The sequence below is a fragment of the Sciurus carolinensis genome, chromosome 12 (assembly GCF_902686445.1).
Source record: "Sciurus carolinensis chromosome 12, mSciCar1.2, whole genome shotgun sequence".
NCBI lineage: Eukaryota > Metazoa > Chordata > Mammalia > Rodentia > Sciuridae > Sciurus > Sciurus carolinensis.
The window spans coordinates 58683391-58701375 of record NC_062224.1 but is presented as its reverse complement, the minus strand read 5'-3'; the positions used below and the strand labels follow the sequence as shown (position 1 = coordinate 58701375).

At 35.9% G+C, this 17985-nt stretch overlaps 1 protein-coding gene across 1 annotated transcript in view; it reads right to left on the bottom strand.

The window, feature by feature from the left end:
* Catspere (catsper channel auxiliary subunit epsilon) overlaps nucleotides 1–17985 on the bottom strand; it is a 204918-nt gene that overhangs the window by 68212 nt on the left and 118721 nt on the right. Inside the window, exon 11 of the mRNA XM_047519946.1 lies at nucleotides 11524–11966. Within this exon, the coding sequence (XP_047375902.1) occupies nucleotides 11524–11966 (443 nt within the window). The remainder of the gene's footprint in view (nucleotides 1–11523; nucleotides 11967–17985) is intronic.

Sequence of the window (17985 nt, the reverse complement as noted above, 5' to 3'; positions counted from 1 at the left end):
TTGCGATACCCCCTGCTTCGCTCTTTCTACTGAGGATTGCTTTAGCTATTCTGGGTTTCTTATTCTTCCAGAAGAATTTCATAATTGCTTGCTCTATTTCTGTAAGGTACATCATTGGGATTTTAATTGGAATTGCATTGAATCTGTATAGCACTTTTGGTAGTATGGCCATTTTGACAATATTAATTCTGCCTGTCCAAGAACATGGGAGATCTTTCCATCTTCTAAGGTTTTCTTTAATTTCTTTCTTTAGTGTTCTGTAGTTCTCATTGTAGAGGTCTTTCACCTCTTTTGTGAGATTGATTCCCAAGTATTTTATTTTTTTCGATGCTATTGTGAATGGGGTAGTTTTCCTAATTTCTCTTTCTGAAGATTCATCACTTATGTATAAAAATGCTTTGGATTTATGAGCATTGATCTTGTAACCTACTACTTTACTGAATTCACTTATGAGATCTAAAAGTTTTCTGGTGGAATTTCTGGGTTCCTCTAAGTATATAATCATGTCAGCAGTGAACAGGGATAGTTTGAGTTCTTCTTTTCCAATTCGTATCCCTTTAATTTCTTTGGTCTGTCTAATTGCTCTGGCTAGAGTTTCAAGGATGATATTGAATAGAAGTGGTGAAAGAGGGCATCCCTGCCTTGTTCCAGTTTTTAGGGGGAATGCTTTCAGTTTTTCACCATTTAGAATGATATTGGCCATGGGCTTAGCGTAGATGGCCTTTATAATGTTAAGGAATGTTCCCACTACCCCAATTTTTTCTAGTGTTTTGAGCATGAAGGGATGCTGTATTTTATCGAATGCTTTTTCTGCATCTATTAAAATAATCATGTGATTCTTAACTTAAAGTCTGTTGATATGGTGAATGACATTATTGATTTCCGGATGTTGAACCAACCTTGATCGTGGTGCACTATCTTTTTAATATATTTTTGTATGCGATTTGCTAAAATTTTGTTGAGAATTTTTGCGTCGATGTTCATTAAGGATATTGGTCTGAAATTTTCTTTCCTCGATGTGTCTCTGTCTGGTTTAGGTATCAGGGTGATATTGATTTCATAGAATGAGTTTGGGAGGGTTCCCTCCTCTTCTATTTCATGGAATACTTTGAGGAGTATTGGAATGAGCTCTTCTTTAAAGGTTTTGTAGAACTCGGCTGAGAACCCATCTGGTAGGCTTTTGATGACCTCTTCTATTTCATTGCTTGAAATTGATTTATTTAAGTTGTGTATGTCCTCCTCATTCAGTTTAGGTAATTCATATGTCTCTAGAAACTTGTTGATGTCTTCAAGGTTTTCTGTTTTGTTGGAGTATAGATTTTCAAAATAGCTTCTAATTATGTTTTGTATTTTACTCGTGTCTGTTGTGATATTTCCTTGTTCATTCCGAATTTTAGTAATTTGAGTTTTGTCCCTCTTTCTCTTTGTTAGTGTGGCTAAGGGTTTATCAATTTTGTTTATTTTTTCAAGGAACCAACTATTTATTTTGTTAATTTTTCCGATTGTTTCTTTTGTTTCAATTTTGTTGATTTCAGCTCTGATTTTAACTATTTCCTGTCTTTTACTACTTTTGGTGTTGGTCTGCTCTTCTTTTTCTAGGGCTTTGAGCTGTAGTGTTAAGTCATTTATTTGTTGATTTCTACTTCTTTTGTTGAATGTGCCCCATGAAATAAATCTTCCTCTAAGTTCTGCTTTCATAGTGTCCCAGAGATTTTGATATGTTGTGTCTTTGTTCTTGTTTACTTCTAAGAATTTTTTTATTTCCCTCCTGATGTCTTCTGTTATCCATTCATCATATAATAGTGTATTATTTAATCTCCAGGTATTGGAGAAGTTTCTGGTTTTTATTCTGTCATTTATTTCTAATTTCAATCCATTATGAGCTGATAGAGTACAAGGTAGTATCTCTATCTTCTTGTATTTGCTAACAGTAGCTTTGTGGCATAAAATATGGTCTATTTTAGAGAAGGATCCATGTGCTGCTGAGAAGAAAGTGTATTCGCTCTTTATTGGATAGTATATTCTATATATGTCTGTTAAGTCTAAATTGTTGATTGTGTTATTGAGATCTATGGTTTCTTTATTCAATTTTTGTTTGAAAGACCTATCCAGTGGTGAGAGAGGTGTGTTAAAATCACCTAGTATTATTGTGTTGTGGTCTGTTTGACTTCTGGAATTGAGAAGGATTTGTTTGATGTACATGTATGAGCCAATGTTTGGAGCGTAGATATTTATGATTGTTATATCTTGCTGATTTATGCTTCCCTTAAGCAGTATGAAATGTCCTTCTTTATCCCTTCTGACTAGTTTTGGCTTGAAGTCCACATTATCTGAAATGAGGATGGATACTCCAGCTTTTTTGCTGTGTCCATGTGCATGGTATGCTTTTCCCCATCCTTTCACCTTTAATCTATGGGTATCTCTTTCTATGAGATGAGTCTCTTGCAGGCAGCATATTTTTGGATTTTTCTTTTTAATCCAATCTGCCAGTCTATGTTTTTTGATTGATGAGTTCAGGCCATTAACATTCAGGGTTATTATTGTGTTATGATTTGTATTCCCAGTCATTTGACTCATTTTTATTTTTTGACACGATTTGGTTTCTCCTTTATTTGCCTATTCCTTTAGGCTAGTTCCTCCCATTGCTGATTTGCATTGTTTTTTTCATCTCTTCCTCATGGAATATTTTGCTGAGAATGTTCTGTAATGCCTGCTTTCTTTTTGTAAATTCTTTTAGCTTTTGTTTATCATGGAAGGATTTTATTTTGTCATCAAATCTGAAGGTAAGTTTTGCTGAGTATAAGATTCTTGGTTGGTATCCGTTTTCTTTCAGGGCTTGGTAAATGTTGTTCCAGGCCCTTCTAACTTTTAGGGTCTGGTTTGAAAAATCTGCTGATATTCTTGTTGGTTTCCCCCTGAATGTAATTTGATTCTTTTCTCTTGCAGCCTTTAAAATTCTGTCTTTATTTTGTATGTTAGGTATTTTCATAATAATGTGCTTTGGTTTGAGTCTGTTGTAATTTTGTATATTTGGAGTCCTATAAGCCTCTTGTACCTGGTTTTCCATTTCATTCTTCAGATTTGGGAAATTTTCTGATATTATTTCATTGAATAGATTGTTCATTCCTTTGGTTTGTTTCTCTAAGCCTTCCTCAATCCCAATAATTCTTAAATTTGGCCTTTTCATGATATCCCATAATTCTTGTAGATTCTGTTCATGATTTCTTACCATCTTCTCTGTTTGGTCAATTTTGTTTTCAAGATTAAATATTTTGTCTTCAATGTCTGAGGTTCTGTGTTCGAAGTGTTCTATTCTATTGGTTATGCTTTCTATGGAGTTTTTAACTTGGTTTATTATTTCCTTCATTTCAAGGATTTCTGTTTGTTTTTTTTTCAGTATCTCTAACTCTTTATTGAAATGATCTTTTGCTTCCCGTATTTGCTCTTTTAACTGTTGATTGGTGTGATCATTTAATGCCTGCCTTTGCTCTTTCATCTCCTTGTTTGCTTCCCTGATTGTTTTAATTATGTACATTCTGAACTCCCTTTCTGACATTTCTTCTGCTGTGCTGTCATTGGGTTTTATTGATATAGTATCTAGGTTTGTTTGGGACATTTTCTTCCCTTGTTTTCTCATATTGGTCATATATCAGTGGGACTCTGAGATATTGCAGATTTCCTCTTTGGCTTATAGTGTCCCTGTAGATTTCCAGTATATCACCTCCCAGCCTTCAGTAGCCTGAAGTCTTGGAGGCACTTGATAATGCAGTGCTTCCGAAGAAAGCTGCCCCTAGCCCGCTACTGGGTCCAGGGCTTGGAGCTGGCTCTGTGTGGAAAGGCTCTCACTGGGCAGGCCTGCTCCGAGAAGCTGACTGTAGACAGGGCCTGCCGTCGCCGGAGGGAGCCAGGCTGTTTGGGAAAGTCTCTTGCTGTCCTACCTTGGTCTGAGAAGCCACGTGCGGGCCAGGGCCCACCGCTGGGTTCAGGGCTTGGGGTTGGCTCTGTGGGGAAAAACTCTCACTGGGCGGGCCTGCTCTGAGAACCTGACTGTGGACCGCACCTGCCACCGGAGGGAGCAGGGCTGCTTGGGGAAGACTCTCGCTGCCCTGCCCTGCTCCGAGAAGCTGCCCACTGTCTGGGCCTGCTGCCCGGGCCGAGCTTCACCCAGTGCGAGAGACTCACCCCTCAGCTCTATGAGTCTCTCGATACCTCCCCTTCTTGAATCCTGAGTTCTGGAGCAACGGGAGATGCAGTCACTCTCTAGTCTGCCATCTTGGATCTCCTGGATTATGTTTCTTTTTGATCTTTAGCATTCCATAAGGTTGCTATTGACTCAGGGTAAAAAATCATTTACAGAATATACATTATAATAGAGGTAAAAAATTATAAATCATACCTTTCCAAGGTATATTAAGGGAGATAATTTCATCCCTATAGTGCTTTTTGGTGAGTAACCTTACAAAAATGATCTTGCTTACAATTAGGCACCAAACATGTTATATTGTCTTTAGTGAAATGTAGCTATATTCTTCAAGTTTTGATTATTCTTGTCATTTAAATTGTGCTCAACAGGGATGCAAGGTTGGTTCAACATATGGAAATCAAATGTAATTCATCACATGAATAGACACAAAGACAAGAATCACTTGATTATTCTCAAGAGGTGCAGAAAAAGCATTTCACAAAATACAGCATCCTTCATGTTCAAAACACTAGGAAAAAAATAGGAGCATACCTCTGAACATTGTAAAACCTATATATACTAAACACAAAGTCAGCATCATTCTAAATGAAGAAAAATTGAAAGCATTCCCTCTTAATACTGGAATAAGACAGGGATGCCCTCTTTCAGCACTTCTATTCAACATAGTCGTGGAATCTCTAGCCAGAGCAAATAGAAGAAATAAATTAAAGAGATATAAATAGGAAAAGAAGAACTCAAATTATCCCTATTTGCTGGCAACATGATTCCATATTTAGAAAACCCAAAAAAACTCCACCAGAAAACTTCTAGAACTCATAAATGAATTCAGCATCTTCTATTTCACAGAAATAGAAAAGCAGTCACAAAATTCATATGTAGCAGTATATAAAATTAACAACTGTAATTCAATTGCATTCCTATACATCAGTGATGAATCAACTGAGAGAGAAATTAGGAAAACTATCCCATTCACAATAACCTAAAAAAACAAAAACCAGAAAAACCTTGGGAATCAATCTAATAGAAGAGGTGAAAGACCTCTACAATGAAAACTACAGAACACTAAAGAAAAAAACTGAAGAAGACCTTAGAAGATGGAAAGATCTCCTGTGTTCTTGGATAGGCAGAATCAATATTGTCAAAATAGCCATCTGTATATTAAATATACAGATTTAATACAATTCTTATTAAAATTCCAATGATGTTCTTCATAGAAATAGAAAAGCCGTCAGGAAATTCAAATGGAAAAATAAGAGACCCAGAATAGCCAAAGCAATCCTCAGCAACAAAAGTGAAGCAGGAGACATCACAATAACATCCCTCAAATTATACTACAGAACTATAGTAAGAAAGTCGGTATGATATTGGCACCAAAACAGTCATGAAGACCAATGGAACAAAATAGAAGATACAGAGACAAACCCACATAGATACAGTTATCTCATACTAGACAAAGGTGCCATAAACATACACTGGAGAAAAGATAGCCTCTTCAACAAATGGTGCTGGGAAAACAGGAAATTCACATGTAGCAAAATGAAATTAAACACCCATATCTCACCCTGCACAAAACTCAACTCAAAGTGGATCAAGGACCTAGGCATTAGACCAGAGACCCTGTGCCTACTAGAAGACAAAGTAAGCCCAAATCTCCATCATGTTGGCTTAGGAACCAACTTCCTCAACAAGACTCCTAAAGCACAGGAAGTAAAATAAAGAATAATTAAATGGGATGGTATCAAACTAGAAAGCTTATTCACAGCAAAGGACACAACCAAGAGCGTGAAGAGAGAGCCTACAGAATGGGAAAATATCTTTGCCCCCTATACCTCAGATAGAGCATTAATCTCCAGGATATATAAAGAACTAAAAAAACCTAACACCAAAAAAAAAAAAAAAAAAAAAAAAAAACCCAGTCAATAAATGGGCAAAGAAATGGAACAAACTCTTCACTGAAGAAGAAAAAAAAAAAAAGGAAAAAATTATGCTCAAACTTGGGTTTGCAATACATATTATTTTACATAATAAACACTGAAACTATATCTACATTATGGTACTATATAAAATTACATTTTGTGAATGCAATCCTCTACTTAAAAACCAAAGAAATATAAATAATGAAGAAATGGTTTCATAGGAATAAATGACAAAATTGAATATATCTGTACTGTGGACGAAACTATAAGATGTGTCCATGTATTTTAAAACAACAAAACTTTTAGAAGTTAAAAATAACATCAATCAAATTTGAGTAAGCAACTATAATTTTAATAAATAATCTTTTAAATGTCAAATATAATTTTGGCAGCAGACTAGGCAAAACCAAAATTAAACAAAATAGCAACAACCAAAAAGAAGTACTAAAGTGGGAGACTGATCAGAAGAAACTATAAGAATACATTCTAGAGAGATGAAAAGGATGAACAATATAGAAGAGATTTAAAGGCTCCTGGGAAATTGACTGAGGAAGTTTACCATGACCAGTTGGTATTATAGAAGGGAAGAAGAAGGAGAAAGAGGTATTGACGGTATCTGACAAGCTATCTGAGGAACATGATGATCTATGTATTAAAGTAGCCCAAGAAATTTCAAACAGGGTAAAAGCACAGAGACTCAAATCTACACACAGTGTAGTAAAGCTACAGAAAGCAAAGAACAAAATTTTAAAGGCTCTCTGAGGGATGAAAAGTTAAGATTACAAGTGATATCTTAACAACAAAAATGCAAGCCAAAAAAAATATCGAATGATACATATTTTTTAATTTTTAGTTTTAGATGGACACAATACTTTTATTTTTTTTTAATTTATTTTTATGTGGTGCTGAGGATGAAACCCAGTGCCTCACTCATGCCAGGCCAGAGTTCTACCACTGAGCTACAGCCCCAGTCCTAGAATGATATTTTTAATGTGTTCGAAGAAAACAATCATCAACTTAGAGGTCTATATTCAGAAAAATGTTTTTTAAGAATGAAGGTAAAATGAAGATGTCTTCAGACAAACAAATATTGAGTATTTGATCACAAAGAACTGCTCACTATGTACCTAAAACAGAAGGAAAAAAACACAGGATGGGGGCACAATTTTTTTTAAAAGGTAAGGATGGGTAAATACACTGCTGTATAGAATTATAATAAAATTATCTACTAGTAGAAAAATAAAATGAGATTAAAATCTATGGCTATGATAACATGAGTTGGGAAAAGAGTGAAATATTTAAATTTGGACTTTAAAAAGTAAATATTTATGTCAAAATTTGTAAGGAAATCCTATTAGAAATAGAGTATGTAACTGCTAAACTAGAAGTAGGGGGAAAATGAAATGATAAAAAAATATGTAAAAATACTGAAAAAAAGGAACATAAAATAAGTGGAAGGCAAACTTCCAAATATGGCATTTATTGCAATGAATGTAAACAGATTAAATACTGTGATTGAAAGTCAAATATTTTCAGACTGGATAAAAATAGAAAAATTTTGAAAACACAAATCTGTGATAATTCTAGGAAATATATGTAAAATATAAGGTGAAATAAAAGTTAAAATTAAAGGAAATCTTGCCAGGTGCAGTGGTGCATGCCTATAATCCCAATGGCTTGGGATACTGAGGCAGGAAAATTGCAAGTTTGAGGCCTACCTCAGTAACTTAGGGAGTCCCTCTCTGAAAAAAAATAATGTGTTGGAGATGTAGCTAAGTAGTAAAGCACTCTTGGGTTCAATCCCCAGTACAAACAAACAAAAAAAGAAATTGATGAAAATACTAAGTAAAAGAAAGCTGATACAGCAGTATTTAATATGAAACAAAATAGACTTCAAGGCAAAAATATTACTAGAAAGGATGGTTACTTCATACGAAAGAGAATTTAAATTTTTTTATATATTGAATAACATATTCCAAAATATGTAAAGCAAAAATCGACAATCAAAAAGAAAATTATACTACATGGAAATCTGGATCTACAAAAAGGAAAGAAGAGCACTGGTCAGTATAGATTCATGCATAAATATAAAATGTTTTTTTGTTAATCAAGTCTCTGTGAAAAGATAATTGACTATGTAAAGCAGAAATATAGTAATGCATTGTGAACTTTATAAAATATGTGGAAGTAAAATGTATGACATCAATAGCATACAGGTTGTGAAAGGAAAAAACGGAAGTATACCATTATAAGTTTTTAAACCATACATGAAATGATATAATAATTTGGAGGTCAGACAGAGGTAAGTGAAGATGTACCATAAATTCTAAAGCAACCAAAAAAACAAAACAAAACAAATATCAATAGTTAAAATACCCCAAAGAAAATGTAATGGAATCATAAGAATATAAAATAAAAAAGAATGCAGAAAAAGTAGAAAAAGAAGAAACAAAGGGGACAGATCGAAGACAAATAGTCAAATGGTATATATAAACCCAGTCATATAAAAAAATCACATTAAATGCACCCAATAAAAAAGGCAGAAATGTTCAGATTAGATGAACAAACAAGACCCAACTTAAAAAATACATTTTAATTCAGCATATTACAGAGATACAGCCACATCAATGTTCATAGCTGCTCAGTTCACAATAGCCAGATTGTGGAACCAACCTAGATGTCCTTCAATTGATGAATGGATAAAGAAACTGTGGTATATATATACAATGGAATATTACTCAGCCATAAAGAATGATAAAATTATGGCATTTGCAGGCAAATGGATGAAATTGGAGAATATCATGCTAAGTGAGATAAGCCAATCTCAAAAAACCAAAGGATGAATGATATCGCTAATAAGTGGATGATGACACAAAATGGGGGGAGGGAGGGGTTAGTGTTAGGGTTAGAGTTAGAGTTAGGGAGGGGGGCAAGAATGGAGGAAGGAAGGACTGTATAGAGGGAAAAGAGGGGTGGGAGGGGTGGGGGGGAAGGGAAAAAATAACAGAATGAATCAAACAACATTACCCTATGTAAATTTATGATTACACAAATGGTATGCCTTTACGCCATGTACAAACAGAGAAACAACATGTATCCCATTTGTGTACAATAAAAAAAAAATAAAAAAAATAAAAAAAAAGAACTGCCTTTCCCTTCTGTCTTGTGAAGACATAGCCAGATGTTGCCTATGGGAAAGCAGGCCCTCAGCATACAAGGACTCTGCTGGCACCTTGATCTTGAATTGCTCTGCCTCCAGAACTGTGAGAAGTAAATTTCTTTTGTTATAAGCCACTCAGTTTAAGCTATTTTTATTATAGCAGCCCAAATGGACTAACAAAGATTTCAAATGGTTTCTTTTGTCACTCAAAAGTGTTTTGAGGGACTAAGGTTATGGCTCAGTGGTAGAGCGCTTGCCTACCTGTGAGGCACTGGGTTCGATTCTCAGCACCACATATAAATGAGTAAATAAAATAAAGGTCCATCAATAACTAATTTAAAAATATTGAAAAAATAAACCTGTGTTTTGAGATTTACCCTTGGACTGTATGTAAATCTGCATCAGCTTTGCTGACAAAACTGTGCAGATTATGTTATTATTTATGTTATTATAGTTAATTAAATTAAATTAAATTAAATATTATGGACTGATTAAATGAGTATAAAATGAAAATAGAGTTGTTTCCCTAGGAACTAAGCTGATTTCTCTGGAAAAGTTTGATTAAAGCAAGTCACTGAAGCAATAGCTAGATTAGGTATGAACAAGATGATAGTGAAAGATTGGGAAAAAAATTATAAAAATCTAGAACTTTCATTTCTTTTTCAGTATCTTTATATGTTTTTTGAAATTTTCTTTACACCAAAGAAATTGAAATAGGAACTCAGAGATATGTATTATGAGTAAAGTAATACAAGAAAGGAGATGAGGAACTTCAAAAAGACTTGAGTTCAAAGAAAACATTTTGGTCCTATATTAAAAAATTGACTAATAAATATGCATTCATTTAAGTTAAAGGAAAATGTTAAAATATATATTAATTTTTTAATGATTCCCTGCTTTGGAATTAATGGAACATTTCCCATCCCACTGTATCAGATAAGATGTCCACTACTATATATGCTTGAGGAAGCTGAGTCTAAAAAGGGGAAGTAGGGAACAGAAACTGCCACTTGAGTTATACAATTTTTAAGAAACTGAAGATATCAAATGTTTATGTTATAACATTAATTGGAAAAGCAGTATACAAAATAATATATATAGTATATTGATACCTACAAAGGTGGATTATTTCCGAAGTTGACTGCAATCATTCTTCCCTTTCCTGTGTGCTTATCCTTTTATACTGTAATTTTGTCATTACTGTGTGAGAGGTAGATTCTATTTCCCCATCCTGTGAATTAGGGCTGACCTGGTGACTTGCTTTGACCAATAAAATGTGGTCAAACCTAGACCTCAGGAAGTCTTATAGCTTTTGCTTATTTTTGAACATTGCCTTGAGACTGCCGCCTGAAGGGCTGCAGCAGGGGGACGGAGGCCTCTTAGACTAACAAGCCGTGCTAGCACCAATCACCTGACATGTCAATGAGGCTGTCTTTGATCGTCCAGTCCTAGATGAACAACCAGATGACCAGAGACACATGAGTGAGCCCAGATGAAACAAGCGGAACTGCTCGGCTACTCAGAGCCTAATTGTTGGCCTACAGAATTGAACTGGTTGTTATTAGAAGCCATTAGTTTTAAGGTGGTTTGTTATACTATAATATATAACAGAACTCTACAAAAAAGGCTGAGAGAGAGGGGCAGGGGACAGGCCTTGGTTTGAGTGTGTCCCTTAAAAGTTTTTATGTTAGAAACTTAATCCCCAAATTCACGTTAATGTACTTTAGATGTGGGACCTTTGGAAAGTACTTAAGATTGGATGAGGGTCATGAGGGTGAGACTTCCATGATGACATTAGTAACTTTATAAGAAGAGAGTTGAGCTAGCTGTCTTGCCATGTGTTGCCCTCCACCATGTTATGATGCAGCAAGAAGGCCTCACCAGAGGCCAGCTCCATGCTTTGGGGTTTTCCAATCTCTAGAACTGAGAGCTAAATAAATTTCTATTCTTTATGATTTACCCAGTCTCAGATATTCACCTAAAAATGGACTAAGACAGAAGTGAACCTTATAAGTGACAAAAAGTAGTTTTGAAAAGAACATTTTTAGGTGGCAAAGAGGCCTTATATATCTATATAGTGAAAACTGTGGCTCAGGAACGTATGGTCAAAATTTATTTAAAAAAACCCATACTTTCAACATTTTCCCAGCTAAATCTAGAAGAGAAATCTGCATGTAAAAATGTCAATGTTATACATTTGTATTTATTAAAATCAAATGAAGGAAATTAAAATATTAACTTACCAGAGTTTTAGAGCAGTGTCCTAAGGCAATTTCATAATTCATGCTTTTTTTCCATTCTAATATTTTTGGGCCATAGTAGTCCATTATAATATGTAGACCAAGGTTTTCTGGATAAACTATTTGAGCCCAAACGGATAGGACATCTCCCTTGTCCAAAAAGTAAAACATGTGGGAAATATTATTGTGAAATGCCCTATATGGGCATTCCTCTTTTGTCAGGAAAGTTGAGCTTTTTACTTCCAGATTTAAGGGATATTCTTTTATGTGTAGTGTGCCATCGTCAAAAACATACACAAGGCATACTTGACCAGATGAGCCAATAAACAAAAATGATTTTATTCTATCAGTTATCCATAAATGTAGCTTTACTGCTTCTCTAATATTAATCTTGAAATAAAACATGATATTATTTTCCATTTTTGCCACAATGTTCCCATAATAATCTGAAAGAAAGAGATAAGTTTGTTATTCTAAATAACTATAAATCATGTTGTTTTATTTAAATATACTTTTAACTAAAATATTTTGTGATGACTATATATATACTTTGAGAAAATTAGAGGTTTCAAGCATGAATCATAACTTTACATTGTATTAGAGAACTTCTTTCCTACTTCTAGAAACCATTTTCTCCTTATATTTACTGTATCTCTCTCTCTCTCATATACACACACACACACACACACACACACACACACACATACATGTATACATATATATGTTATCATTTACATAGGGAAAAAAGATCTGGAATTAAATGTATTAAGTAATTATAGGAGTATGGCAAGAATAGTTAGTATTATTAGGAAGGATTGTGTTATAGACTGATTTGTGTTCCCCTTAAATTCATATGTTGAAGCCCTAATCCCCACTGTGATTGCATTTGGAGGTTGGGCTTCCAAATTAAGGTGGTACTTAAGGTTAAATGAAGTCCCTCATAAGGACTTCATTTATAAGAAGAGGAAGAGAACTCTGGGATTTCTCTCTATGCCCACAGAGAAGAAAGTCCACTGGAGGACACAGTAAGAAAATAGCTGTCTGCAAGCCAGAATAGAGGTCTCACAGGAATCCAATCCTACACTACCTGATCTCTGACTGAGAGAAATGTGTGAAAATAAATTTCTGTTGTTTAAGCCACCCAACCTGATTTATTTTGTTGGATGCCCTAACAGACTAATATAATTAGCATGAAGGAATAGAAGTGAGAGTGAGTAGGAATGGTATAAAACAAAGCCCTCCTCTACTGGTTCTTGGAGGGTAAGTGTCTTGATCCCTTTGGTTTTGTTGCCACACATATAAGTAAAAGAATAGTTGGACTGTTTTTTCTTTCAAATTCTTTTGTATGCTCTCTAGGGGCACATCTGAAAGAAGATATGCCCCTAGAGATGTTTTCAGAAGACACCAGAGATGACTGGTTGGCAGGAGGAAGATGGATGGATCCATAGGATCAGAGATATGTTGTGCTTATGCATCTTACACTTGGAAACTAAGTCATTAACATTTTAATGTATTGCCATAAATTATATCCTAATCAAAGTTACCTAATCAGAAATAAATGCAATAAATCACAAGATGGAAGGGGAGAAACATGTGGGAGAATGACATGATATACTCTTTGTTGAATGAAAAAGTAATTTTAGAATCCATACAGCATAATGATAGGTAATATTTAAAACCTCACAAAATAAAACTATACATGGTTTGAAGATTATATATAATATCCAAATTGCTTAGCAATATGGTCTCTCTCAGTTTTGATGGCAGGGATCATACCCAGATCTTCATGTACACTAAACATGCCTCTATCACTGAGTCACACCCCTAGCCCTGTTCCCTATTTATGTAGCAATGTTTGTCTCTTGCCACTTTTTGCCCAATGCTCTATTAGTCATATTGAACTAATTTCAGTTCCACAAACCTGCCATGGTCTCTCTACCAAGAGGCCTTTTTTGTGTGCTGTGTACTCAGCTTGGAATGCTGCCTTAATCCCTCATTCAGTCAGTAACCTTGTTTTTCTAGTATCTATGCCCTAACCCCTGGTTTCACTGCTGATTTAAAAATATTATTAATTCTTCCAGATGAATTACATAATTTCTTGCTCTATTTCTGTAAGGTACGTCATTGGGATTTTAATTGGAATTGCATTGAATCTGTATAGCACTTTTGGTAGTATGGCCATTTTGACAATATTAATTCTTCCTATCCTATCCAAGAACATGGGAGATCTTTCCATCTTCTAAGGTATTCTTTAATTTCTTTCTTTAGTGTTCTGTAGTTCTCATTGTAGAGGTCTTTCACCTCTTTTGTGAGATTGATTCCCAAGTATTTTATTTTTTTCGATGCTATTGTGAATGGGGTAGTTTTCCTAATTTCTCTTTCTGAAGATTCATCACTTATGTATAAAAATGCCTTAGATTTATGTGCATTGATCTTATATCCCACTACTTTACTGAATTCACTTATGAGATCTAAAAGTTTTCTGGTGGAATTTCCTGGTTCCTCCAAGTATATAATCATATCATCAGCAAATAGGGATAGTTTGAGTTCTTCTTTTCCTATTCGTATCCCTTTAATTTCTTTGGTCTGTCTAATTGCTCTGGCTAGAGTTTCAAGGATGATATTGAAAAGAAGTGGTGAAAGATAGTCTGATTGTGGAACCAACCTAGATGTCCTTCAATTGATGAATGGATAAAGAAACTGTGGTATATATATACAATGGAATATTACTCAGCCATAAAGAATGATAAATTATGGCATTTGCAGGCAAATGGATGAAATTGGAGAATATCATGCTAAGTGAGATAAGCCAATCTCAAAAAACCAAAGGACGAATGATATCGCTAATAAGTGGATGATGACACAAAATGGGGGGAGGGAGGGGTTAGTGTTAGGGTTAGAGTTAGAGTTAGGGAGGGGGGCAAGAATGGAGGAAGGAAGGACTGTATAGAGGGAAAAGAGGGGTGGGAGGGGTGGGGGGGAAAGGAAAAAATAACAGAATGAATCAAACAACATTACCCTATGTAAATATATGATTACACAAATGGTATGCCTTTACACCATGTACAGAGAAACAACATGTATCCCATTTGTTTACAACAAAAAAATATAAAAGGAAGAATAAAAGAAAAAAAATAAAATAAAAATATTATTAAATGACCACAGATAAAAATTAAGAATGATTTAGAAGAAAATGACAATAAGAACACTGTATGTAAAGTCTAGTGGGATGACGCATTTATAGTAAAGAAGTCATAGCTTTATTTTTGTTTATAGCTTTAAATGAAGACAAAAAGACTAAAAACAAATACTCTAATTATTTTACTTAAGAAGCAGCCACAGACCACCAAAATTATAAAGAGAAAGCAGAAGTAAAGAAGTGATAATGACAACAGCTTCAGATCACTTACAGTTTTTCAGACCATGGTAAGAGTTTTGGATTTACTGAGAGAAACAGGGAGCCTAGCAAGAGTTTTAAGCAAAGGATTAATATGATTTAATATATACTTTAAAGTCTCACTCTGGTTTGGGTGGACTCTTAATTTGGTGGAGGATGGGGATGCAAGGACAGTATTCACCACTGTGACCAAAATCCATGACAAGAACAACTTAGAGGAGGAAAGATTTATTTTGGTTCATGATTTTGGGGGATTCAGCCCATGGTCAGCTAGCTCCAAGACAGAAGTGTCATGGCAGGAGGGCATGGCAGAGGAAGGCTGCTAGCTCACGGTGTCTGGAAAGTGGGAGGAGGGGTGGATTGGTTGGAGAAGGAGCTGGAGAGAAGATAGACCTATCCAGGGTGGACCCACAATGGCTTACTTCCTCCAACTAGTGATACCCTCTAGTATCGTATGCAGCTATTCAGGAGAGCTAATGATCCAATCATTGCCTAAAAGCCCCACCTCTGAAACTTGCTGCATTGGTGTCCATGCTTTGGGGGACATTCCTGATCAAAACTGTAACATTCTGCCTATGACCCCCCAAAAGCTCATGTCCATCTTACAATGCAAAGTGCATTTAGTCCATCTCCAAGAATCCCCCTAATCTTTTTTTTTTTTTTTTTTTTTGCGGTACTGGGGATTGAACCCAGGGCATTGTGCTTGACTGGCAAGCACTCTGTGAACTGAGCTATATCCTGAGCCCCCCCATAATCTTAATAGTTCCATCATTCTCAAAAATCCTAATCCAAAGTCTCCTCTGAGACTCAAGGCAAACTCTTAACTGTGAACCCTTGTAAAAATCAAAAACAAACTACATACATCTAGTATACAATGGCACAGAACAAATATACTCATTCTAAAAAGGATGGAATAGGGACATAGAAAGGAGAGATGAGACAAAATCAAGGCTGAAATGAAGCAGGCCAAACAAGTCTTATATTTCTACATCCAGCATCTGGGGCACATGGTGGTGAGATGTGAGATCCAAAGATATGAGGGAACCCCACACTTAGAGCCTTGCTGTTTGCAGCCCTCATGGCCTCTCTCTTGACCTGGCTCTGCTCATTTCCTGCAGCTTTCTTCAGCAGATATTTCACATTCCTGGCATCTCTTAATTCCTGGGATCTTCACTGCAGCTTTGGCTTCTCTCTCACAGCTTCATGCGTCAACCCTCTCTGGGACTTACCATAGGAATGCCAACCCTGACACACATTGCATGGTCTCCCCAGACCTTCCTTTGAAATCTTGGTGGAGGCCTCCCTGACTCCATAATTCCATTACTTTGCATTCTTGCAAAATCAACACTATGTGGATGATGAAAAGGTCTATCAAACAGTAGCTAGGACCCTAAGGACCATGGTTGCAGCAGCCTCTGAGTGCCTGGGTGACTAAGCATGGTGAAACAAATCCTGGGTAAACAATTTCTAATGCATCCCTGTGATCTCTTCTTAAAACAAAATCTTTCAAACTAGTTTTCTGTTCTATGCTCTTCAGTCTGTGATGTGGGGGCAGGGATGGGGGGACTCCTACTGATTCCTGAGATGCCCTCAAGGCATCTTATATTGTCTCTGAAAAATCCTTGGTTTCTCTTTAGTGGTGCTGATCTCTTCAGCAACCACATCTTTGTTGGCCCCAATTTTACATGCATTTTTTTTTTTTCTGGCAAGGCTACAAAATTTTCAAATCCTTCCTTCTGATTTTTGCTCCTAATTCTCACAGTAAGCCTGGTTAAAAGTTACCAGAAATACCCACACTACCATATGAATGCTGTGATGCCTTGAAATTTTCATGGGAGATTAATTGTTCATCACTTTTAAGATTTGTTCTCACAGAAAGTCTCAGGATATGGACAAAATGCAACAAGTTCTTTGCCAAAGTGTAACATGAATGGCCTCTAGTACAATTCCTAATAGAATCTTCCTTTCTATATGAAACTTCATGAGAACAATCTTCATTGTCCACATTCCTATTGGCATTCTGGTCTTCCAAGATTATACCAGAATAGTCCATTAAGGTTTACTTACAACATTATAAGGCTTTTCTAGCCTCCATCTGCAAACTTTTTCAAATTCCTTCCATAAAATAGTTCCAAAAATCTTCTGAACCACATGGTAAGATATAGTCACAGCAATGTCACCACTTTTTTATATAAATTTCTGTTAGTCAGCTTTCATTGCTGTGACCAAAATACTTGACAAGAAAATTTAAAGGAGGAAAGATCTATATTAGCTTATGGTTTTAGAGAATTCTATCCATGGTTGACTGACTTCAAGACAGAAACACCATGGCAGAAGGAATGACAGAGTTTCTCAGGTTATGGTAGTCAGGAATCAAGAGAGAGAGAGAGAGAAGAGAGAGAGAGAGAGAGAGAGAGCGCGAGAGAGTGAGAGAGCACATGTATGCTGGGGAGAGGATAAACCCATTCAGGGCATGCCTCCAGGGACCTGCTTCTTCCAACTAGGTTACACTTCTCAGTATTCCATTTAGCTGTCAACTAATCCACTTGGTTTATAATTCACTAGTGAGGTCAAAGCCCTAATGATCTAATTATTGCCTAAAAACCCCATGTCTGAAACTTACACTGGGGACTATGCTTGCAACATGAGACTCAGGGGGACATTCTAGAAACAAACCATAACATGGTAATAGAGAGACCTCATAAAAAAACGATTGCATACATGGCTAAAAAGGGTGGGGATTGGACTGGGAGCAGTGAAAAATGGTTAGGTTTCAGACACACACAGACACACATTGGTAGATCCAACAGGATTCACCAATGAAATGGCTGTGGGATGAGAAGGAGGAGGATTCAGGGATGAGGTCAAGATTTGTTTCCTGAAGGACTGGAAGAATATAATTTCCATTTGCTGGGTGAGGAGGACAACAGAAGGAGCAGGCAGGAGTTGGGATGAAGGGGTCAAGGCCTCATTTTTGGATATGCGAAGTTTGAGATGCCCACTAGTCATCCAAGCAAAGTATCAGGAGGCAATTGGAAAGAGAAGTAAGGAGTTCAGGATAGGGTGGG